This window comes from Triticum aestivum, chromosome 1D, assembly GCF_018294505.1.
Source record: "Triticum aestivum cultivar Chinese Spring chromosome 1D, IWGSC CS RefSeq v2.1, whole genome shotgun sequence".
Taxonomy (NCBI): domain Eukaryota; kingdom Viridiplantae; phylum Streptophyta; class Magnoliopsida; order Poales; family Poaceae; genus Triticum; species Triticum aestivum.
The window spans coordinates 407,219,595-407,243,306 of NC_057796.1; the positions used below are offsets into that span (position 1 = coordinate 407,219,595).

At 52.3% G+C, this 23,712-nt stretch overlaps 2 protein-coding genes across 2 annotated transcripts; one reads left to right on the top strand and one right to left on the bottom strand.

Annotated features, from left to right (window-relative positions):
- Positions 1-11,988: 11,988 nt before the first annotated feature.
- LOC123182446 (uncharacterized) lies at positions 11,989-13,950 on the top strand. Its single transcript, XM_044595006.1, has 2 exons — positions 11,989-12,731; positions 13,650-13,950. Exons 1-2 carry the CDS (start codon positions 12,235-12,237, stop codon positions 13,729-13,731), a joined length of 579 nt encoding a protein of 192 aa, XP_044450941.1. The 5' UTR covers positions 11,989-12,234; the 3' UTR covers positions 13,732-13,950.
- Positions 13,951-14,489: 539 nt separating this feature from the next.
- LOC123182447 (tubulin beta-5 chain) lies at positions 14,490-18,107 on the bottom strand. The gene is made up of 4 exons (XM_044595007.1): positions 17,891-18,107; positions 16,732-17,132; positions 15,922-16,191; positions 14,490-15,433 (listed from the first exon to the last, which is right to left on the bottom strand). The coding sequence occupies exons 2-4, from the start codon at positions 17,123-17,125 to the stop codon at positions 14,754-14,756; spliced, it is 1,344 nt and encodes a 447-aa protein (XP_044450942.1). The 5' UTR covers positions 17,126-17,132; positions 17,891-18,107; the 3' UTR covers positions 14,490-14,753.
- Between the last annotated feature and the right edge of the window lie 5,605 nt (positions 18,108-23,712).

Below are 23,712 nucleotides of genomic sequence, written 5' to 3' on the forward strand. Positions count from 1 at the left end.
CAAAGTATGACATGCTGGTAAGCAGTATGACTTATATCGCCCACAACTCACTTGTGTTCAACTCGTGCATATAACATCAACGCATAAAACCTGGCTCGGATGCCACTGTTGGGGAACGTAGTAATTTCAAAAAAATTCCTACGCACACGCAAGATCATGGTGATGCATAGCAACGAGAGGGGAGAGTGTTGTCCACGTACCCTCGTAGACCGAAAGCGGAAGCGTTAGCACAACGCGGTTGATGTAGTCGTACGTCTTCACGATCCGACCGATCAAGTACCGAACGCACGGCACCTCTGAGTTCAGCACACGTTCAGCCCGATGACGTCCCTCGAACTCCGATCCAGCCGAGTGTTGAGGGAGAGTTTCGTCAGCACGACGGCGTGGTGACGATGATGATGTTCTACCGACGCAGGGCTTCGCCTAAGCACCGCTACAGTATTATCGAGGTGGACTATGGTGGAGGAGGGCACCGCACACGGCTAAAAGATCAAACGATCAATTGTTGTGTCTCTAGGGTGCCCCCCTGCCCCCGTATATAAAGGAGCAAGGGGAGAGGTGCGGCCGGCCAGGAGGGGCGCGCCAGGAGGAGTCCTACTCCCTCCCCTTTCCTTGTTCGACTAGGAGTGGAGGGGGAAAGAGGAGGGAGAGAGGAAGGAAAGGGGGCGGCGCCCCCCTCTCCTTGTCCTATTCAGACTAGGGGGGAGGGGCGCGCGGCTGAAAGGATCGATATAGTTGACTAGAGGGGGGTGAATAGGCAACTAACAATTTTTAGCTTTTCTTTACCAAATTAAACTTTGCATCAAAGTAGGTTGTCTAGATATGCAACTAAGTGAGCAACCTATATGATGCAATGACAACAAGCACGCAAGCAAGCAAGAGATATAACACAAGTAAACTTGCGAAAGTAAAGGTACGAGATAACCAAGAGTGGAGCCGGTGAAGACGAGGATGTGTTACCGAAGTTCCTTCCTTTTGAGGGGAAGTACGTCTCCGTTGGAGCGGTGTGGAGGCACAATGCTCCCCAAGAAGCCACTAGGGCCACCGTATTCTCCTCACGCCCTCACACAATGCGAGATGTCGTGATTCCACTATTGGTGCCCTTGAAGGCGGCGACCGGACCTTTACAAACAAGGTTGGGGCAATCTCCACAACTTAATTGGAGGCTCCCAACGACACCACAAAGCTTCACGACAATGGACTATGGCTCCGCGGTGACCTCAACCTTCTAGGGTGCTCAAACACCCAAGAGTAACAAGATCCGCTAGGGATAAGTGGGGGGAATCAAATTTCTCTTGGTGGAAGTGTAGATCGGGGCCTTCTCAACCAATCCCGAGCAAATCAACAAGTTTGATTGGCTAGGGAGAGAGATCGGCGAAATGGAGCTTGGAGCAACAATGGAGCTTTTGGGGGAAGAGGTAGGTCAACTATGGGGAAGAAGACCTCTTTATATAGTGGGGGGAACAATCCAACCGTTACCTCCCACAACAGCCCCGCAGAGGGCGGTACTACCGCATAAGGCAGCGGTACTACCGCTGAGACCAGCGGTACTACCGCCCCCACGGCGGTACTACCGTGGAGATTGGAGGGCAGGGGAGATATGGACATGGGCGGTACTGCCGCGGTGGTAGGATGGTACTACCGCTTAAGAGCGGTACTGCCGCTCTACTGCCGCTGCGAAGTACCGCACAATCCGACACGAAAAAAGACCCCTCGAGTCGACGCGGTAGGGGCCTGGTACCGTAGCGGTACTACTGCTGAGGACCCACTAGCGGTACTACCGCTGCGGAGCGGTACTGCCGCTTGTGACCCCTAAGCGGTACAACCGCTGGGTACCGCGGTACTACCGCTGGGACCAGACTCAGCCCAAAGAGAGAGGAAAGAAAACTCCAATGAAGCGGAAAGGCTCAGAGGGTGTAAAGAGGATGTGTACGTGTTGATTCCACCCTAACCTTACCAAAGCGGGCCCCCTCTTGATAGTACGGTGACTCCTACGAAACTAATCCACCAAAAGAAGCGAAAGAGCTACACCGTCTTGAATGACACTCCGAGGGGAAAGAAATCGTCTCATGCCAAATGATGAATCTCTGAAATGCTCAAAGCAAACGATTAGTCCGCAAACATGTTGTCATCAATCACCAAAACTACATCTAGAGAGATATGCCTTAACAGCGGCCCTGCCCTGGCCGCCTCTCCTCTCTTCCACTAAGGCCCACTATGGCCCATTAAGCCCCCGGGGGTTCCGGTAACCTCCCGGTACTCCGGTAAAATTCCGATTTCACCCGGAACACTTCCGATATCCAAACATAGGCTTCCAATATATCAATCTTCATGTATCGACCATTTCGAGACTCCTCGTCATGTCCGTGATCACATCTGGGACTCCGAACAACCTTCGGTACATCAAAACATATAAACTCATAATATAACTGTCATCGAAACTTTAAGCGTGCGGACCCTACGGGTTCGAGAACTATGTAGACATGACCGAGACACGTCTCCGGTCAATAACCAATAGCGGAACCTGGATGCTCATATTGGCTCCCACATATTCTACGAAGATCTTTATCGGTCAGACCGCATAACAACATACGTTGTTCCCTTTGTCATCGGTATGTTACTTGCCCGAGATTCGATCGTCGGTATCTCAATACCTAGTTCAATCTCGTTACCGGCAAGTCTCTTTACTCATTCCGTAATACATCATCCCGCAACAAACTCATTAGTTGCAATGCTTGCAAGGCTTAAGTGATGTGCATTACCGAGAGGGCTCAGAGATACCTCTCCGACAATCGGAGTGACAAATCCTAATCTCGAAATGCGCCAACCCAACAAGTACCTTCGGAGACACCTGTAGAGCACCTTTATAATCACCCAGTTACGTTGTGACGTTTGGTAGCACACAAAGTGTTCCTCCGGTAAACGGGAGTTGCATAATCTCATAGTCATAGGAACATGTATAAGTCATGAAGAAAGCAATAGCAACATACTAAACGATCGAGTGCTAAGCTAACGGAATGGGTCAAGTCAATCACATCATTCTCCTAATGATGTGATCCTGTTAATCAAATGACAACTCATGTCTATGGCTAGGAAACATAACCATCTTTGATCAACGAGCTAGTCAAGTAGAGGCATACTAGTGACACTCTGTTTGTCTTTGTATTCACACATGTATTATGTTTCCGGTTAATACAATTCTAGCATGAATAATAAACATTTATCATGATATAAGGAAATAAATAATAACTTTATTATTGCCTCTAGGGCATATTTCCTTCAGGGGGCTCATCCACTTCTTCTTCCTCCCGTCCACATCTAGCCACACATGCCCCCTCGCTGGCAGACAGGAACCATAGCCATGCCGGGCTTCTTTGGCAAAGGAAAGGGAAGGCCAGCTCGTCACGCGGTTCGGTGAGGTGGACGCTAGTGCCAGCGGTGGGCAGGGCTCGTCGGCCACGAGATAGGTTGTGCATCCCGGTGCACTGCGCGCGGTACCACTAGGAGTACCGTGTCCTGCTGCCGTGGGCGGACATCAACCTCCCCCACGGCTGGCACCTCGACCCGCACCGCATTCCGGTGCCAGTCGTGTCGCAGTCCCCGTGCGCGTGCAGAGGAGATCCGCAAACGTCGTGCTCTCCTGACGCCAGAGCAGCGCCATGACCCAGTGTACGCGCTAGACTCCCTCAACTGGGACGTCTGGTTCGCCATTGAGCACGACATGCACTGTCGCGCCGCTGTTAAGAGCGACGACGGCTTTGCACCGCCTTCCCCAATGGTGGCGCTGGACGAGGATGCCAGGCAGTTTACTTGGCCGCCCTCGAGGAGCCCTACCAGCACGCCCTCAAGGAGTCCAAGCAGGAGGAGGACGCCCCTGGCCTGGCCTCGAGGAGGCGTTGCAGCTCTCGGTGGCGGGGGACTGCGTGTACCATCCACCACCATCGCCACCACCAGTGTAGCCCAAGCCCGAACCCACGCCGGGACCACCCGCCGCCACGAAGAGGTACCAGTGGCAGGACATGGTGCAGGAGTGGGTCAGCTTGCCGGCCGTGTGGCTGAGCATGATGGAGGAGCGGGAGGTGGCCTACCTATCCCAGTGGAGGGCCTGTGTGCTGGCGGAGGAGTGGGCCGACGGGGAGCTGCACATGCAGCTAGAGCTAGAGGAGGAGCGCCGGCAATGGTGGGCATGGGAGGAGGAGGAGGAGCGGCGGGAGCGCGAGCAAGAGGAGCGCACGTCGCGCAGCACAGCCGTTGGTGTAGCAGACGGCGCTGGCGACCTACCAGCGGGCATTCCTGTGGGCGGAGCGGCCGGTCTTCTTAGACCTCACCCGCTCAGACTCCGAGGACGGCGCATAGGGCTGCGGGCTACGGCGGCTGGGAGGCGACGTTTTTAAAAGTTTTTACTAATGTTTAATTACGTTTGAAGTGGACTTTGGCGGGGCGGTTTTAAATGTTTAATTATATTTTATTAATTTGCATATTTTTATATTATAATATTTTATGCCTATTTTGTTTTTTTAACCACGAGAACTAATGCGTTGGCTGCGTTGGGTGTATCAGCCGACCCAAATCCAAAACCGGACACGCGCGGTAGCTCGACCAACCCAAACTAATGCGTCGGCCGGTTGGAGTTGCCCTTAGTGATCCAAGAACATGTTAAGTCCGTATGTACGTCGATGCTATCAAAAGGGATCAAGCTTGCTAGGAGATAAGTTTCTTGCAAAGTGCTTAAAGATCAAACTCTAAATCCAGTTAAATTGTACCTCCACCATTTTCCTATTATTCGTCATATTTTACCTAGTTCGGAGACTTTTTTTCATTTATACAGTTCACATTCATTTGGAGCCTTTGACTCCACTTAGAGAGATGGTCGTTGCAAACTCAGATCTACCGTCACCGGAAATCAGATATCAAAAGGCCTCCTCTGCAAGTTGTCGCCATTGCCGAGGAAATGGAGCCATGGCCGTTGGCCGCGGCAAGAGGAGGCGACCCAGAAAGAGTTGATTGGGGCTTCGTCAGCATCGCCCTCACGTACGACACGGGGGCTCTTCCTGCTAAGGAGAACGAACGAGTACTTGGTATAATTAGTTCAATCCTGTCAGCAGCTGATGCACCTGCTGGCCGATATGTGTGGCTTTTGGCTCCTCGTGACATTTGTAACATCCTTGTAAACATGGTTGTGCAATAACGCTCGTGGTTCTCATACTTTATCTTCTTACAAAACGATGAAAGTTTTAGATGTGTTCTAAGTCAAACCTCATTCTGTCTGACCAAGCTTATACAAAAATATGGCAACATCTAAAACACCTTATTTGCTTCATTAGATTCCTTATTGTAAAAATAGATATTTTTTTCGAAAAGGGGGACTCCCCGGCCTCTGCATCAGAACGATGCATACGGCCAACATTGTAAAAATAGATATTCTTATATATTTGACATTGCATATCTTATCAGAATTTTCAAATGGGTGTGACTAGATCTTAGTCGACTGTGACTTAACCAAGTTAGTCTCAGTCAAGTGACACGGCATGTAAAAAGGAAGAAAGAAAAATTAGATTTTGCTTCACGTAAGATCTCATTAATATAACATCGACTGATATTCCGTTAAGTCTCAGTCGACTGAGATTTAGCAATCATGTTTTTAAATTTAAAAGTTTGACTTGGACAACCCTAGAACTTCAATTATTTCGGAACGGAGGATGGAGTGGAAAAAAACAGCATTTCCAATGTCTAGCAACGTATTGACAGGCCAAGATACGTAATGCACCGATACCTTCTATGTTACGGCCCAGCCTACAGCCCCTACCGCACCAGCCCACACCAGCGGTCAGGCCCAAGAGAAGAACGGACGAGCCCGCAAGCCCAGCAAGCGGTACGGAGGCCCAGAATGGATGACCTAGCTACTTAAGCCAGCAGGGGGGCCGGACAGAGGCAGAAACGAGACACTGGCGGCGGCGGCTCTCACTCCCGATCCCTTTCTTCCTTGTATCCCATGAACCCTAGATCGAAAAATCTCCAATTCCTCTGTACTCCGCCTGTGATTGAGTTAAATTACCTAGTGGGAGCGTAACATTTGGTATCAGCAGCCTTTCCACCCACCACCTCAACCCTGGCCGGTCGATTTCCTTCGATCATCCAAACCCGTCGCGGCAAGACCATTGCCATGGAGGAGACCAACAAGGCCCTGGCCGATCTGACGGCGGCGATCAGCGGCATATCGTCCCAGATCGGCGAGATCCACCCCATCGTCCTCGAGCTCCAAGGGTGGCGACCAGCCGTCGAGCGCTCGGTAGAGGACCTGCGTTCGGAGGTGGGCGAACTGCGACAGCTGCTCAAGGAGGTGCGGCCGGAAACCGCGCCGGTGCTTGATCCGGCACCATCGGCGGCTACGGAGCTGGTGCATCCGATTCGTCTCACGGATCTGCCTCCACTCCTTCCGTCGACAACCGCACCGCCGCTCAAGCTTTCCCCGATCACGGACGCGCGTCTTCCTCAACCCAGCGAGCGCCTCTTGCCTCGCAGTGGTGACGTCCACGGGCCCGTTGGCCACAGCAGGACTCAAGATCACCGGGGGTTGTCGCCGGGGGAACGGACCCCGCGGGCACCTCCGGTCACGGGTATGGCCGATTTCCACCCTTTTGCTGCAGAGAGTTCGTTTATGGGAGAGCGTCAGTTCGGATTCAGCCGATTTCCACCTCCCCCACGTTTTGAATTTCCTCTGTTCGATGGCGATGGTCCACGAGCATGGCGTCTGAAGTGTGAGGCGTATTTCAGAGTCTGTACACTTAGTCCTGACACTTGGGTGAGTTGTGCCGCGATGTATTTCATTGAGGGGGCACTGTCTTGGTTGCAGTCCACTAGGGCGCACCTTATCTATACAGATTGGGGTGCATTTGCAGAGGCAGTGTGTGCACAGTTTGGGAGAGAGGAATTCCAGTCTCTGTTGCGACAATTCAATCGTCTGCAGCAGAGTGGTTCCGTGACTGAATATGCAGAGAAGTTCACCCAGCTCATGCACAATTTAGTGGCCCATCATGAATCGTGGGAGCCATCTTATTTCATTACGCATTTTATTGATGGGTTACAGAAAGATATACGTGCTGCTGTAGTTTTACATCGACCCAAGACTCTCGATACTGCCGTCGATCTTGCTTGTTTACAGGAGGAAGTGCTGGAAGCTATGCGCAAAGAAGATAGGAGGGAGGATCGTCGGCACTCGGCACCGGCTACGTTCCGAGGAGTGCCACGCACAGCCCTTCCTCTGCCACCGCCACCAGCAGCTGCGCCGACCAAGTCAGCGCTACCAATGGAGGGGCGCAGCGCGGATCGTCGCGCACTGGAAGCGGCGCACCCTCAACCAACAGAAGACAAGATTGCAGCCCTCCGTGCGTACCGACGTGCCCGCGGGCTCTGTTTCACCTGTGGCGAGCGCTGGGGGCGCGATCATCGCTATGGGCCGACCGTCCAGCTGCACGTGGTTGAGGAGCTTCTCGCCATGATGCACAGCGAATCGGTGGACATCAGTGAACCAAGCGCGCGTGACGACGCAGTCAGCGATCGGAGCGCGGACTGCTGCGTCATCTCCAAGGAGGCACTCGACGGAGGGGAATCCCCCACCACCATGCGTCTCCACGGCTGGATGCAAGGGCGCGAGGTTTTGATGCTCGTCGACTCTGGCTCGTCCCACAGTTTCATCTGTGAGTCGCTCGCCACACAACTGCAAGGCGTGGTCAAGGCCAAGCATCCTCTGACGGTGCGCGTGGCCAACGGAGGCGTCATGCGATGCGACCAGGAGCTGCCGGCGTGCCCATGGCAAACCCACGGGGTCACCTTCGACACCAACCTTAAGGTGCTTCCGTTGGGTTGCTACGACGTCATCCTTGGCATCGACTGGCTTGCACAGCATAGCCCAATGAAGGTGAAAATGCTCGAGAAGACGATGGACTTTGACTACAAGGGCGACACGGTCCACCTCCAAGGTGCTCGAGCGAATATCAGCCAGTGCCACCAGCTATCAAGCGACGAGCTCACTGAGTTGTTGCAGCGCTCGGGTGTCGCGCGCATGGTTCAGTTGTACGCTGCAGAGCAAGGGGAGCCAATCATCACCGAAGTGCCGGTGCCTGCTGAAGTTGAGGCCCTGATCAGCGAGTTTGGACACCTGTTTGAGGAACCTAAAGGACTACCACCACAGCGCTCTTTCGATCACACAATTCCTCTCCTGCCCGGGGCGAAACCTGTCAACGTGCGCCCATATCGATACAGCCCGGCCCAGAAAGATGAGATTGAGAAACAGGTTGCAGACATGCTTGCCCAAGGTATCATCACGCCCAGCTCCAGCCCCTTTGCTTCACCAGTGCTGCTCGTTCAGAAGAAGGATTTGTCTTGGCGTTTCTGCGTGGACTACCGACAACTCAATGCGGTGACAGTTAAGAACCGCTATCCTCTGCCTGTCATCGACGAGCTACTGGACGAGCTGGCTGGTTCCACGCTGTTCACCAGTCTAGATCTCCGGGCCGGATATCATCAGATTCGTATGAAGCCTGAGGATGAACACAAGACCGCTTTCAAGACCCACCATGGCCACTTTGAGTTCAAGGTTTTGGCGTACGGCCTTACGGGGGGACCGACGACTTTCCAAGGAGGAATGAACATGGTGTTGGCTCCAGTGAACCGCAAGGGGGTACTGGTCTTTATTGACGACATCCTAGTGCATAGCGCCACATTGAAGCAACACTGTGAGCGGCTGAGAGAAGTGTTCCAGCTACTCGACAAGCACCAGCTGAAGATCAAGATGAGCAAGTGCACCTTTGCCAGGCCCAGTCTGCTGTACTTGGGGCATGAAATTAGTGGAGATGGAGTCCGCACTGACCATAAAAACGTTGTTGCAGTAGCAAAATGGCCAACACCAACCACCGTCAAGGAGGTACGCGGTTTCCTCGGTCTCGCAGGGTATTATCGCAAGTTCGTGAGGAACTTTGGCATCACCAGCCGCCCACTAACAGACCTGCTCAAGAAGAACACAGTATTTCGATGGACTGAGTTGGAGGAAACAGCTTTCCAGGAACTTAAAAGAGCACTGATAACTGCTCCAGTGTTAGCACTGCCAGATTTCAAGGTCCAATTTGAACTGGAAACAGATGCGTCGAACAAAGGCATCGGTGCCGTCCTGAAACAAGGCAAACACCCGGTGGCTTTCTTGAGCAAGGCTTTGGGTCCACGTAACAGCGCCTTGTCCACATATGAGAAGGAAGGGCTGGCGATCCTCTTGGCGGTCGAGCATTGGCGGCAGTACTTGCAGAACGACGAGTTCCTGATCCATACTGACCAGCGAAGCTTAGTGCACCTTGAAGACCAACGGTTGGCGACACCTTGGCAGCAAAAGATCATGTCCAAGCTCCTCGGCCTGCGCTACCGCATAGTCTACAAAAGAGGTGTGGACAATCGCGTGGCAGATGCTTTATCCCGACGCCCGGGACCCCCACAAGGAGATCTTGCATCGATCACGGTGACGGTGACGGCTTGGTTAGACTCAGTTCAGCAGGGTTACAATGAAGACCCTATGGCACAAAGGTGGCTGGCTCGTCTAGCTACAGGGGCAACCAACAAGGACGGCTTTACTTTGGACTCGGGTATCATCAAGCAGCATGGACGGGTATGGTTAGGTAACAATGTGACTGTTCAGAAACAAGTGTTGTCAGCCTTGCATGCGAGTGCGATTGGAGGGCACTCTGGTTTCAACGTCACATACAAGCGAGTGCGGCGGCTGTTCACTTGGCCAGGGATGAAACAACACGTCAGACTGTTCGTCGAAGACTGCCAGATTTGCAAGCAAGCCAAGCCGGAACGAGTCAGGTACCCGGGGCTCCTAGAACCCTTACTCGTGCCTACACAAGCCTGGGAGGTCATCACTATGGATTTTGTTGAAGGTTTGCTGCAATCAGCCAGATACAACAACATATTAGTGGTGGTAGACAAGTTCTCGCGACTAGCCCATTTCATTCCATTGTCGCACCCGTTCACTGCATTCCAAGTGGCTCAGGCTTTCGTCAACAACATCTACAAGCTCCACGGATTGCCAGCAGCGATTGTATCCGACCGAGACCCTATCTTCACAAGCATCATGTGGAAGGAGCTGTTCCGTCTGACGCACACTGAACTACGCATGAGCACGGCTCGCCACCCGCAGACGGATGGGCAGTCAGAGCGAGTAAACCAGTGTCTGGAGACTTACTTGAGGTGTTTTGTCCATGCATGCCCAACCAAGTGGTCCCAATGGCTGCCTCTAGCTGAGTTCTGGTACAATACCTCACCACACTCTGCCTTGGGGACGTCCCCTTTCGAGGCTCTGTACGGGCACGCGCCAAGGTTCTTTGGCATCGATGACCCACTTCCTGCGCTGCACCGGATCTAGAGGATTGGCTGCAAGACCGAGCGCAGATGGAGGCCTTGCTTCATCAGCACCTGCTTCAAGCGCGGCAACAGATGAAAGACTCTGCAGACAAGAAAAGATCAGTGCGCGTTTTCGCGGTGGATGATTGGGTGTTTCTGAAGATCCAACCCTACATCCAACGGTCGCTGGCCACGAGAGCTAACCAAAAACTTTCCTTCAAATATTTTGGTCCGTTTCAGGTGGTGCAACGGGTCGGCCAAGTCGCCTACAAGCTTCAACTTCCCGCCTCGTGCAGCATTCATCCAGTTTTCCATGTATCTCAACTGCGGCGAGCACTTCCTCCGTCAGAGCAGGCGCTGGAGGAGCTACCAGCTGAAGCAGCACTCAGTCCCGAGCCAGTGGAAGTTCTGGGCACTCGTCTCCACCGCCGTGGCAAGAACCAAGTCCCGCAAGTTCTCATCCGCTGGACTGATCAACCAGCGTCCCTGGCGACATGGGAGGACTGTGACGAGTTGCAACACCATTATCCAGAAGCTCCAGCTTGGGGACAAGCTGGTTCTCAAGAAGGGGAGACTGTTACGGCCCAGCCTACAGCCCCTACCGCACCAGCCCACACCAGCGGTCAGGCCCAAGAGAAGAACGGACGCCCGCAAGCCCAACAAGCGGTACGGAGACCCAGAATGGACGACCTAGCTACTTAAGCCAGCAGGGGGACCGGACAGAGGCAGAAACGAGACACTGGCGGCGGCGGCTCTCACTCCCGATCCCTTTCTTCCTTGTATCCCATGAACCCTAGATCGAAAAATCTCCAATTCCTCTGTACTCCGCCTGTGATTGAGTTAAATTACCTAGTGGGAGCGTAACATTCTACTCCACCTTAGAAGCCTTCGTTTCATTCCAGAAGAAATGGGGAGAGGAGCCTGATGACGCCGACGAGGCACGTGAAAGCGAGCGGCGGAGAATCTGGGACATTTGCGGTCCAAGGAACGGGAGGTATACTCCTCCTCCGTCGGTAACGGTGCGTGCTTGGTCCGACGACGAGTCACGGCTGCCGTATTCTTTCATTGAAAACCCTGTGATGCGTGCGTCCACTCTTTCATTGAACCCCCTTAAATCCGGCGGGTGATATGTCGTCATCGGCGCGGTGCTCCGACGATCCCCGTGTCCGCGAAACCGCGTGTACGTGCAGCAGCGCGAGAGACCGGACTCCCGTACGCTCCGGCGGCGACCCCCCCGTCCCGACGGCGACCACGGTGGTTGCGCTCGACGTACGGGGCAGTTTTTACAGTTAAGACTTGAAACTCACCACTCACCTCAGCCAAATCCATGCAAGTAAACTGGAATTTGACGTGAAATCCAGCCACACGATGCGTGATTCTTTTACGTGCATCCCATGAGACTCACCTCTGCCACAGAATCTTCTCTTACTTGCAAGAAAAGAAGATGAGAAGAAAAAATAGAGTGACCGCAACTCAGCAGAAAAGAAGCCTCGCCGTCTGCAGCTGAAGTGGACACGTCTTGAAAAGAAATCCTGGGCTTCTAGATCGACCGACCGGGCGCGCTCTCGTCTTGTCCGTCGGCCTTGACCCGGACTGAGCTGCAGATAAAGAGGAGGAGCTTCACAAAGGACGACCCGACGGAAGAAAACAGAGCCAAAAGCGGCACCGAGCAACCGGTCGAGCAAAGCGCACCGCGTCACATCATCTCGAGCGCGCTCTCTAGCTAGCTACATAAGCAGCGCGGCGGCACTTCCTTGTCCAGGAGGAGAGAGCGCCGATCGCCGGACCACAGGCGGCCACACGACACCAGCACGAGCGAGCCACGGCGCGGTCGACCGAGGCGCGATGGAAGCGCTCGCTGTCGCTGGTGGCAAGCCGCTGTCGGGGGCGCGGGCGCGGCGGATCGCCAGGAGCCGGGAGGAGATGCTGGGCCTCCTTGCTGACTTCGACGGCGGCGACGGCTCCGACCGCGAGCTCTCCTTCTCCGACCTCGTCGACGCCGTCAGGCCGCCGCCCAACGCCGGCCACGCCTCGGTGTCGCTGCCGGCACCAGTCGGGGTCGAAGCAGAGGCGGCCGAGCAGAGGCGGGAGGATGCCCCGCCGTCCAAGAAGCAGCAGCAGGCGGCGGGGAAGGAGAAGAGGAGGCTGCGGAGGCGGCCGAGCGACAACAGGGGCAGCTGCGGAGGAGGCGCGGACGGCAACGGCGTGCTGCTCAACTTCTACGTTCCGGGGCTGCTCACCCGGAGCATGACGGCGCCGCGCCCCGGCCCCGGCCGGGGGCTGATGCCGGCCGCGGGGACCCGGCAGAGCGCGCCGCCGACGGTTGCTGCCGGCAAAACCAGGTGAGGTTTTTCTGTCCTCAACTGGCAGTGCATGAGATCCTTGTGCTTCTCGAGATTCGCACTATGGATACAATGATTAACATCTCGATTCACTACATAATTAGCCGTGCAGTCAAACAGTCAGTTAACCCCACCCCCGAAAAAGAGTATTACCAGTTGCTAATCGTGTCCAGTTATTTTCTACGAGTAGTCGTGAGTGTCGTAGCAGCTGTAGAGTTGCTTTTGGCTAGCTAGTGAAGTCTGACTGGTATGGCTGCACTGAATATCTGCAGCTGCATCGGATTTTTCTTGTGTTCACATGATAATAATAAACACATTTCGCAACCATTATAAATGCTCATTAGTCATGTCATTATTTCCAACCCCACAACCACAAAAAAGCAAATTGCGTGGCCACGAAAATTCTTTCTCCAACAAACGGGTTTTTTTAGGGTAACAAACGGGCTTTATAATAAAATAAAAGGACCAAACACTAATCACTACACTTTTGGTCAAAAAAAAACAATAATCAATATACTACCACTGCAGTAGTACTGTATGCATTTTTCTCAGGATCTCGGTTCTTTGACAATTCCAAGCCCCTCAGTCCTTTAGACCACATGATTAAAGCTTTTGACTTTGGTAGGAAATGGAACAACTCATGAGCAGGAATATGAAAGGAACAGTGAACCCGACAATGTGACCATAGTGCACAGGAAAAACACAGATTACAGATATCTATATGTTGTGAGTTAACCTGACAATATGACCATGGTACACAGAAATACGCAGATTACAGATATTTATATATTGTGAATTAACCTGACAATGTGTCCATAGTGCTCCCAAGCAAAACTGCGTTTTACACCAAATGTTCATTTCAGATGACGATGGGCCATGAGTGTACAAACCTAACTTACCTATGTGCAAATGTTTCAGGATGCAGGCGTCGCTGGACATCGGCTGCTGGCCGGCGCTGTGGGGCAGAGGCCGCGACCACCACCGTAACAAGCCAGTCTGAGAGTCTTCTTCTTCTTCCATGCACATACAGCCGGTGTAGTGGTACCACTACTTGTAGCCTGAGACTTGTTGTGCAGCTAATCCGAGCCTTCTTTTTTCTGCTCACACCTGTAAATTATGCTCTGTTTTTGTAAACGTGGTTTCTGAGTTGGTGTCTTTTCTTAAACTGCGTTGGTGCTGCCGTGTGATCTTTCTCGAAAGGCAGGCAGCCACGGACGGGCTTGTCAGCTGTAGGCTTACTTTGGCACTTTGTGACTTTGCGAGATCCGGCGGTGCCTCACGTTGCCCGTGGCGTGCCGCTGAAGCGATGCATGTGCAGCTCACACAAAAAGGCAGAACCAACCGAAATCTCGGCGGTGCGTACGTACGTGACCTCGCTTTCAGTTTCAGTAGGCGATAGATAAATCGAGGCTGGGTGGCGAGTGTTGAGTGGTGACACAAGACATGAAAACGATTGCTGTGATCGAGCTGAATCTAGTACGGTTGTAGCTTGGCTGGTTTTCTGGCGCGCGGCGGAGGCACGTCTGCGTCCAACCAGATACGATACCACTGCCACTGCCAGTACCGGCCCGCTGAAATCAAGACAAGAGACAACGAGATACTGCTGAAATCTCAAGTCAAGTGGCAGATGGTGTCAAACGATGCCGACTGCACATCATGGCACGTAACACATCCACGGATGCATCCAGTCCACTGGTAAAGCCAATATTGCCCTCGAGGTGGTGGAGCACTTGACAACGACAATCATCACAAACTATGTGAAGAAACAATGAGCCAGCCATATTGCAAACCTGCTACTAAGACCTCTAGTTCACCGTAACGCACGCGCAACAAACTGACTACCGAATTAACCCGACACAGACAAACTACACAAGCAACAAGTCCACGACACCCCGAAGATGGGGGCCAGCAAGCGCGAAACACACACACACACACTACTAGTAGCAGCAACATGGAGCCATCAGAAATAGCCCCCGACTGAGCACGCACGCGATCACAGAAGAACCCAGACCTCGCACGCCCCTACTCCTGGAGGTCGGCGTCGTCCTCGTCCTCGTACAGCTCCTCCTCCTCGTCGGCGGTGGCGTCCTGGTACTGCTGGTACTCGGCGACCAGGTCGTTCATGTTGCTCTCGGCCTCGGTGAACTCCATCTCGTCCATGCCCTCGCCCGTGTACCAGTGGAGGAAGGCCTTGCGCCGGAACATGGCCGTGAACTGCTCGCTCACCCGCCGGAACATCTCCTGGATGGACGTCGAGTTGCCGATGAAGGTGGACGCCATGGACAGGCCCCTGGGCGCGATGTCGCACACGCTCGACTTGACGTTGTTGGGGATCCACTCCACGAAGTAGCTCGAGTTCTTGTTCTGCACGTTGATCATCTGCTCGTCCACCTCCTTGGTGCTCATCTTGCCGCGGAACATGGCCGAGGCCGTCAGGTACCGGCCGTGGCGCGGGTCGGCGGCGCACATCATGTTCTTCGAGTCCCACATCTGCTGGGTCAGCTCCGGGACCGTGAGGGAGCGGTACATCTGGGACCCGCGGGAGGTCAGCGGCGCGAACCCGACCATGAAGAAGTGGAGACGCGGGAACGGGATCAGGTTCACTGCCAGCTTCCGGAGGTCGGAGTTCAGCTGGCCGGGGAACCTCAGGCAGCAGGTCACTCCACTCATGGTGGCTGAGATCAGATGGTTCAAATCTCCAACTGCAGAAAATAACACAAATGGTTAACTGTTAGACACAGCAAGCAACATAATTCTAAGCACAAAGCAAACAGTCTTTATAACTGTGACTGAAAATGTGTTTGTTTTTGTCAGATTAGCATGACAACTAACAGTCATTCTCACAGATCCAACTTAAGCAAAATCTCAACCAAGACACATCTAAATGATAACAGTGTAGTATTTGAAGTAGTGCAATACTGCAGAAGTGCATCCAAATGAATGCCCTGAGCAAATAACTCAAGCACAAGAGTCCATTTAGAGTTTCAGAGCATGTCTAAGAATTAACCAAACTGCTATAAAAGGATAGTCGGGACAAACATTACCCAAAAAGGGAAGCTAATGGACTACATCATGTTACCATTCTTCAGTTGTGACTAGTTAAAATATTCAGAATTAGGAAGATCCACTTGACATCATGCTCACAGTCATCTGTAGAAAGTAACAATACAAAGGTACAGATTTCACTTACAGCTGGGAGTGGTCAGCTTGAGAGTCCTGAAACAGATGTCATAAAGGGCCTCGTTGTCAAGAACCATGCACTCATCTGCATTCTCAACCAACTGATGGACCGAAAGAGTGGCATTGTAAGGCTCAACCACGGTATCAGATACTTTGGGTGAGGGGAAAACAGAGAACGTAAGCATCATGCGGTCAGGGTACTCCTCCCTGATCTTTGATATCAAAAGGGTCCCCATGCCTGATCCAGTACCACCACCAAGAGAGTGGCATACTTGGAAACCTGAAAACATAAAAGATGCTCAAATAATGATTTCAAGTGGACACTGGACAGTGGTAATGCTGAATATAAATAGATAACCACCCTGAATAGATAACAACTATTTAGACACAAATAGATGAAAGCAGCATAGGTACATAATCAGTAGTTATGCTAGATGTCTCACTATCAGAATAATTCACAAGATATGGAAGCAATGAGAGTCATGACAACAATACAGAACAATGAAAGCAGAGACCTAGTACTAACTCTCAATCATCATACACCACGGCATCATCCTTCCTGACAACCATTGCCCTTATTCACAAACAAGTAATCATGGCTATACAAAAAGATTCCATACTAACAGAAGATGCCACGGCATCATCACATAGCATTACTAGCATAATACATATTCTAGCCTAAAACTTCTTATTGTGTGACAACATAATTCAAATCTGTATACCATGAAATAATGCATTCTTATACCCAAACTCAACTTAATAGAAGTAAAGCCTGTCATAAGGATTATAAACTATCGCCAATTTGTGCAAGTTCAGTTACCTTGAAGGCAGTCACAGTTCTCAGCCTCCTTCCTGACAACATCAAGAACAGAATCAATAAGCTCTGCACCCTCAGTGTAGTGACCCTTGGCCCAGTTGTTACCAGCACCAGACTGCCCAAACACAAAGTTGTCAGGGCGGAAGATCTGCCCGTACGGTCCAGTACGAACACTGTCCATGGTGCCCGGCTCAAGATCCATAAGGACAGCACGGGGCACAAAGCGACCACAGGAGGCCTCATTGTAGTAGACGTTGACACGCTCCAGCTGCAGGTCAGAGGTGCCGACATACCGCCCAGTGGGGTCGATGCCATGCTCGTCACACACCACCTCCCAGAACTTGGAACCAATCTGGTTTCCACACTGCCCACCCTGGATGTGCAGGATCTCCCTCATCTTCTCTCTGGAATCATAGATATACAGGGTAAGCAGGACTCACATACTGCAGTAGTGGTACAGCGTGGGAAATGATTGGTACAGCTAGATTTATTCACTCAAAACAAAGCAAGATCTGGCTTGTTTGGCTTTTTCTGAACGCAATCATCAACTATTTGGGGTTTGATCAACGAACCAATCTCTATTACTCTAGTAGCAACATAGTCCGCATGTTCACGTGCAAGCTACGATTTAAAATGACAAGACACAGTTACACAGTAAATTCAGAATTAGAACGGTGCAACCAAGCCAGTAGCTAGCTAGTGCGTACCGACTTTAACACCAGGTTAATGCTCCGAAATCACATCTAAGGAGGATGCGCTCAGAAATCAGGCTTACAGATTCTCTAATGTGAGGAAACCATGGCATGAGCTAGTACCAAATCTGTTCCAAACCTACACGCGTCACCTCCGCCAGATCCCTAAAAGCGCGCCTCAGATCTACTGCTCCAGGGGCAAAATCTGACGGTAAATCCCCACAAAACAGATCCAATCTGCCCCCATACAACTTGAGCACAAGACAAAGCTACCAGATCGACGCATCACACGGCCAAAATCACAGGATATACCCCCCAGATCCGCGCACATTTCCTACTTCCTCGCCCAAAACGACCTCGATTTTCAAATAAATTTGAAAACCAAACACGCAAAAGCACCTACTCACACAACACATCAGATCTACAAGGCATTGGCGGAGGCAAATTCAACAAAGCAGCTCGGAACTTACGGCTGGCGAGCTGGCTCGACGAAGCGCAGTGGGAGTGGGGAGTGTGGCGGCGAGGAGAGAGTGGTTGGGGGCGGGCGGAGGGCGACGGGGCGTCCGGGGGCAGGGAGAAATATATATATAGCCGTAGGAGGGGGACCGCGGGGCAGGGGCTAAATCCGACGGCCGGCGCGCGCCGCTTCAAACGGCCGGCCCGATCGGACGGCCGGCGTTTTCACTTTTTGAATCTCACCGTGGCGAGCGGACGGAGCTGCCCCTGGGATATTTCGCATCGCTGGCCGCCCGCTGTCGGTGTGACTTGCTGCGTTCCTTTCGGTTGGTTTGCGGACGCTGGTACTGACGGGTGGGGTATGGGGGCAGCTGGGCCCGCGCGTCGGTGGGCGTGGGCGGGGATGTGACGGTACGGCGGAGGTAGTTGGGGGTGGGAGCAGGCTGCTGCTGCGCTGGGCAGTGGCCGGTGGCTCGTCGGCAGGGGTTCACACCGCGATCTGGCGGAGATCGTGTGTGTTTGGAGAAAATTTCTCCAACTTTTTCCCCCTTGGGGACTTTGGGCGATTCAATTGAGGGTTGGTACTTGTTACTGGAAGGTTGGAATTTCTCGCATAATGGTGCAACTAAAGGGCTGCCCCAGATGGAAAAAATAAAAACTAGGGATTTGCTAATTCCTACACTACTTGATTTTAACTTCCGTTCTATTCATCTTCAATAATGTCAGTACAATAAACACTAGAAATAATAAAAAAGTACATCTAGATCCGTCGACCACCTAGCAGCGAGTCGAAGTATTTGGCATCGGCGATTTTGCTGATGTTGGAGCCGCCGTACTCACACGTTTCCTTGGCGTTGATCTATAGCTTGACGCAGAAAAACTTGTGCACAAACCGAGGTGCGGTTGGGTAAGAAAGGAAGGCTTCACATATATAGTGCGATGAAGCGCGCTATGTGAAGGATGGAGTTGGGAGAGAGATGGTGAAGTTGAAGACGGTAGAAGTGGAGGAGTCCAAAGAAGAAAGTATGAATGGGGCCCCAGCCGGCGGATGAGAAAGGGAATGAAGCATACCTGTTCGTTCTCAGCGAGGTGGGGAATGGTCTCCTGGATGCCGGCCCCATGAACGGAGGCGATCACGGGCCGCGAAAAAGGCGCTCTCCGACGGTGGAGAGTCGGTCGAGCTACTCAAGCGCCATTTGTTGACTCCTGCAACTTCCCTTGGTGGCGGACGTCACCTTCGGCGCGGGAGCAGGTCCCTTGCTGGTATCGACAACCAGGTCGTCGAAGCTAAATCCGACAGATCTCGGGTAGGGGGTCCCGGGCTGCTGGTCTCGGCTAGATGGTAACAGGAAGTAGAGAGCCACAGTGTTTACCCAAGTTCAGGCCCTCTAGAAGAGGTAAAAACCCTATGTCCTGCTTGTATTGTATTGATTGTGGATGGGGTACAGAGTACAGGTTGATCTATCTCGAGACTGTATGAATGAGTCTAAAAGTCTTTCCTCTACCGACTAAACAACTCGGCTTATATAGGGGCCGTGATGTACCTAGGGTTACACATTTTTAGTTGCATCTAGAGATAAACATGCTAAATATTTGAATACGCCTTGAAGTGTGCGACAAGTCTTCAGAAGATTCCATCTTGAGTACACCAAGGGTCATAGTAAACATGGCCCATTCTTCGGTTGTCGCTGGGTCCTCGGCCCGGCCCATGAATGTCAGGCCGACGTGGTGAGTACCCTCCAATCTAGGACACCGTTAGTAGCCCCTGAACTAGTCTTCACGCCGAAGATGTCGATCTCCTCCTTTGCGCAGCGGTTTCTTCGGTCTCCGGCTTCGTAGGCGAGTTCTTGGTATTCCGACTTTTCTGAGTAGATCCCTGCCTGGATCCGAAGTCTTTTATGCCGAAGTAGATTCCTTACAGGCAAAGTATACTTTCCGTGGACCTTTTGATGACTTCTGTTAATGTCGTGGCCCCACACTTTGACATGCCCAATCAGGGGAGTTGTAGTGGGCCCCGAGTTCCACTTCAAGCGGTATTTTAATTTCTTTCCCTCGATCCACGTACCCACACAAGGCATGACACATGGAAAACATGCAGATTAATCACCCCAGGACTCAAGAGTCCCATCGCGATACGTCCAGTCATCATGGATATAAGACTGGGGAGGAGATAACCTGTGCTTCACCCCTTTAACTTCCTCTTTGCTTCTGCGCAACTTCTTCGTCCATTGTCGCCGCTAGAGCTCTAATACAATGGCGAACATCCCTAGCTCGTCGCTGCGCCCCAATGGTCCACTCGAGGAGATTGGAAAAGCAGCTTAGTTACCCAAGGGCAACTGAATCGTCTCGCAACTCAATGGTACTCGCCCGATCCAGAGTTTGGGCAGTTCCGCCCTAGCCTAGTGGCCATAGATAACGGGGTTCTCAATGAGAATTTCCCCACCCCTCATGGAACAGAGTGCTTCTACTTTTATTCCCTTCCTTCTCCGAGGTCTCGGCTTTCTGATTCACCCCTTCCTCAGGGGTATTCCAGAGTTTCATGTGATCTAGCTCCACCATCTCATGTCCAATTTTATTCTCCACATATCGGGCTTCGTCACCCTTTGCGAGGTTTTCCTCGGCTGCGAGGCGCACTTTGGTCTGTGGCACAAATATTTTTGCTTCATTCCTCGCACCCGAGACGACAGTATTCTTGAAGTTGGAGGAGTCGAGGTGTGCAGGATTGCTGGGGCGGGATATCTCCCAGGTACCCCGAAGGAGGATGCAGAGACGTGGTTGACTGAGTGGTTTTATATTGTCGATGTGACACTTGAGGATCCCTTTCGACAGGGGACTTCCCTCTGTCTCCCTTGCACCATCGAAGAAGTGATACAACTGGCGTCTGAGGAGTTGCTCCCAAGAAGCAGACACCAAGGTGACTAGGCTGGCCGCTCAAGTAGCCTGCCTTGGTCACCACAAGCTCCCCGTCGTCATCGTGATGTCGGTGGCTGTCGGTGTCAAAACCGGTGGATCTCGGGTAGGGGGTCCCGAACTGTGCGTCTAAGGTTGATGGTAAAAGGAGACGGGGGACACGATGTTTACCCAGGTTCGGGCCCTCTCTATGGAGGTAATACCCTACTTCCTACTTGATTGATCTTGATGAATATGAGTATTACAAGAGTTGATCTACCACGAGATCATGATGGCTAAAACCCTAAAAGTCTAGCCTGTATGATTATGATTGTTCCCTCTACGGACTAAGCCCTCCGGTTTATATAGACACCGGAGGGGACTAGGGTTGTACAGAGTCAGTTACAGAGAAAGGAATCTTCATATCCGAACGCCAAGGAGAGTCCCATCCGGACACGGGTGAGAGTCTTCGGTCTTGTATCTTCACAGCCCAACAGTCCGGCCCATGTCAATAGGCCGGACGCCCGAGGACCCCTTAATCCAGGACTCCCTCAGTAGCCCTCGAACCAGTCTTCCAATGACGATGAGTCCGGCACTCAGGTTGTCTTCGACATTGCAAGGCGGGTTCCTCCTCCGGTTACTTCAAAGTACCTGACTTAAAGAGCAGTATTCGGCTTTCCATTTAATGTCGCGCCCATCGGTCTCCACGCCTTCACAATTTCAGCTTCCACGTGTTGAGCGAATACGAGCGGTCGGGGTATTTTTGCACATATCACCCTGACCATATGAAAAAGGTGTCTATTTAAGGAGATTGAGATCTTCAGATCCATTCCACACCAAGCGGGAAATCCTCAAAGCTTGCTAGGAGAAACCATTCCAACATGGCTAATGCTCCCAGCTCTTCCTCCCGTCCCCACGGCCACGAAAAAGGCGATTGGGAGAGATGTTCCGTCTCCCACGGTCAAATAGAGAAGCTGCAGAGGCAGGGATTTCTTCCCCCCACAGATCTAGTCCCCGTTCGAGCAGGATTGACTTCCTTCGACGGAGGTGTTCAGGCGGAGAATTTCCCCGATCCATCCAGGAGGGAACGAGTGTGCTTCGTTCCCTACTTGCTAAGAGGCGTTGGATTTCCAATCCATTTGTTCCTCCGAGGACTTCTGGAGTATTGCGGCCTCCAACTGCACAATTTCACTCCTGCCTCCATCCTGCATATCGCGGGTTGCGCTGCTCTTTGTGAGCTATTCCTGGGCTGTGAGGCCCATTTTGAATTAGGGAGGAAATTATTTTGCCTCGTCCCTCGTAACCAAGAGGGATCAACATTTGAAGTGGGCGGAGCCGAGGTATGGCGCATCGTCGGGACAGGGTACCTGTCCGGCACGCCGAAGAAGGCATCCGAAGAGTGGCCTTCCGAATGGTTTTATATCGAGGACGTCGCCCTTCCCGACCCAATCCGTATGGGTCTTCCCGAATTTGTAAGCGTTCCGTTGAAGAAGCGCCATAGCTGGCACCCTCGGAGCCTCGAGGAGGAAGATAGCACGGAAGTCCGTCAATTAATGAGCAAGATAAAGACGCTCGCCCAGTCCGGACTATCAATAGTCGAGGTAATGGCGACTTCCATAGTACGAGGGGTTCAGCCACTCCAATACAGAGGGCTTCCCATGTGGCACTATAACGGGGAAGATGACGCCTCCCGCTGCGGCCGGAAGGGTCCGGATACCCCCACCGCTTTGGCCAATATATTGGCCGAATTATACAAAGGGGAGAAAGAGGAATTCATTCGTATCAAGCGCCGAGATGGATTTTCCATGTACAATCCTCCTAGCTGGGTGAGTTCTAATCCCACTACTTTACTCAATCCTCCCCCCGAGTTGCTTTCAAAGGACATTAATCCGTCCATTCGTAACAGGAATGGCGGAAGATCACCAAGGGGCTCCACAGCCCCGCCCCACAGCCCGAGGACCACAACCGGGACCTCGACCCCGGATTCGAAGAGGATCCGGACATATTTGTCGAGCTCGAGGACGGGGTGTTCTACCAGGCGAGCTATAACGGCACGGAAGTAGCCATCACCGCCGACTATCCTGGTCTTCTCCCTGCCTTCAGCTCGGCATTTTCAAAAGAGGCATTCAATGCCTTCAGCTCGGCTGATGCATACATCCGAGCTGCTCGAGACGGGCTTGTCAGAGCCACATACCAACATTTGAAAGATATGTGGGTGAGCTCACGTTGTACAAACCCGATAATTATATACCAGTAGCCCCCGAGACTTGAAGGAGTTGATTCAACTGATTTAAGGATCATTGTATAACCAGGTGCTTACGGAGAAGAACAACCTGTTGTCTCAAGAGCTGGAAAAGTGTCGGACCCAGCTAGCTACCGCGACCGCCGAACTAGAGAAATCCAAGACGACATCGCTTGGTAATGTTTCCCTCCATTGAGAAAAAATAGAATTATATACCAGTAATGCTAACCCGGTTGCATGTCTCGTGCCAGGATCGGCAGATCAACTGGAAGATGCGCTAAAAGTCGCGCGAGCGGGTGAACAAGAAGCCAAAAGGCAATGTGCCGCGGGCGAACGTATACTGACACGGGTCAGGGAGGAGAAAAACAAACTCCAGGATTCCAACACCCAGCTGGGCGAAGAACTGAAAGATGTGCGAGCCCAGCTAGCTGACTCCGTGAAGGAAAATAAGAGGCTACGAGGCGGCATATTTGGTATGTGTTCAGACTTATCTCCGTGTTATTGGGCGAGAAAAGGAACTGACAGAGTTATGTCTGTAGGTATGCTGACTGGCCGTCCCGAAGAGGAGATGTCAGGATCTTCGGGCGATCTTCTACAAGAGCTGTCGCAAATGCACGAGCAAGCTTGGCAGGCAATGCAGAGTGTTGCCAAGGCCTTATGGCCATCCGCCTCCCCTCCAGGAAGTATGGAGGAGCTTGTATAGCT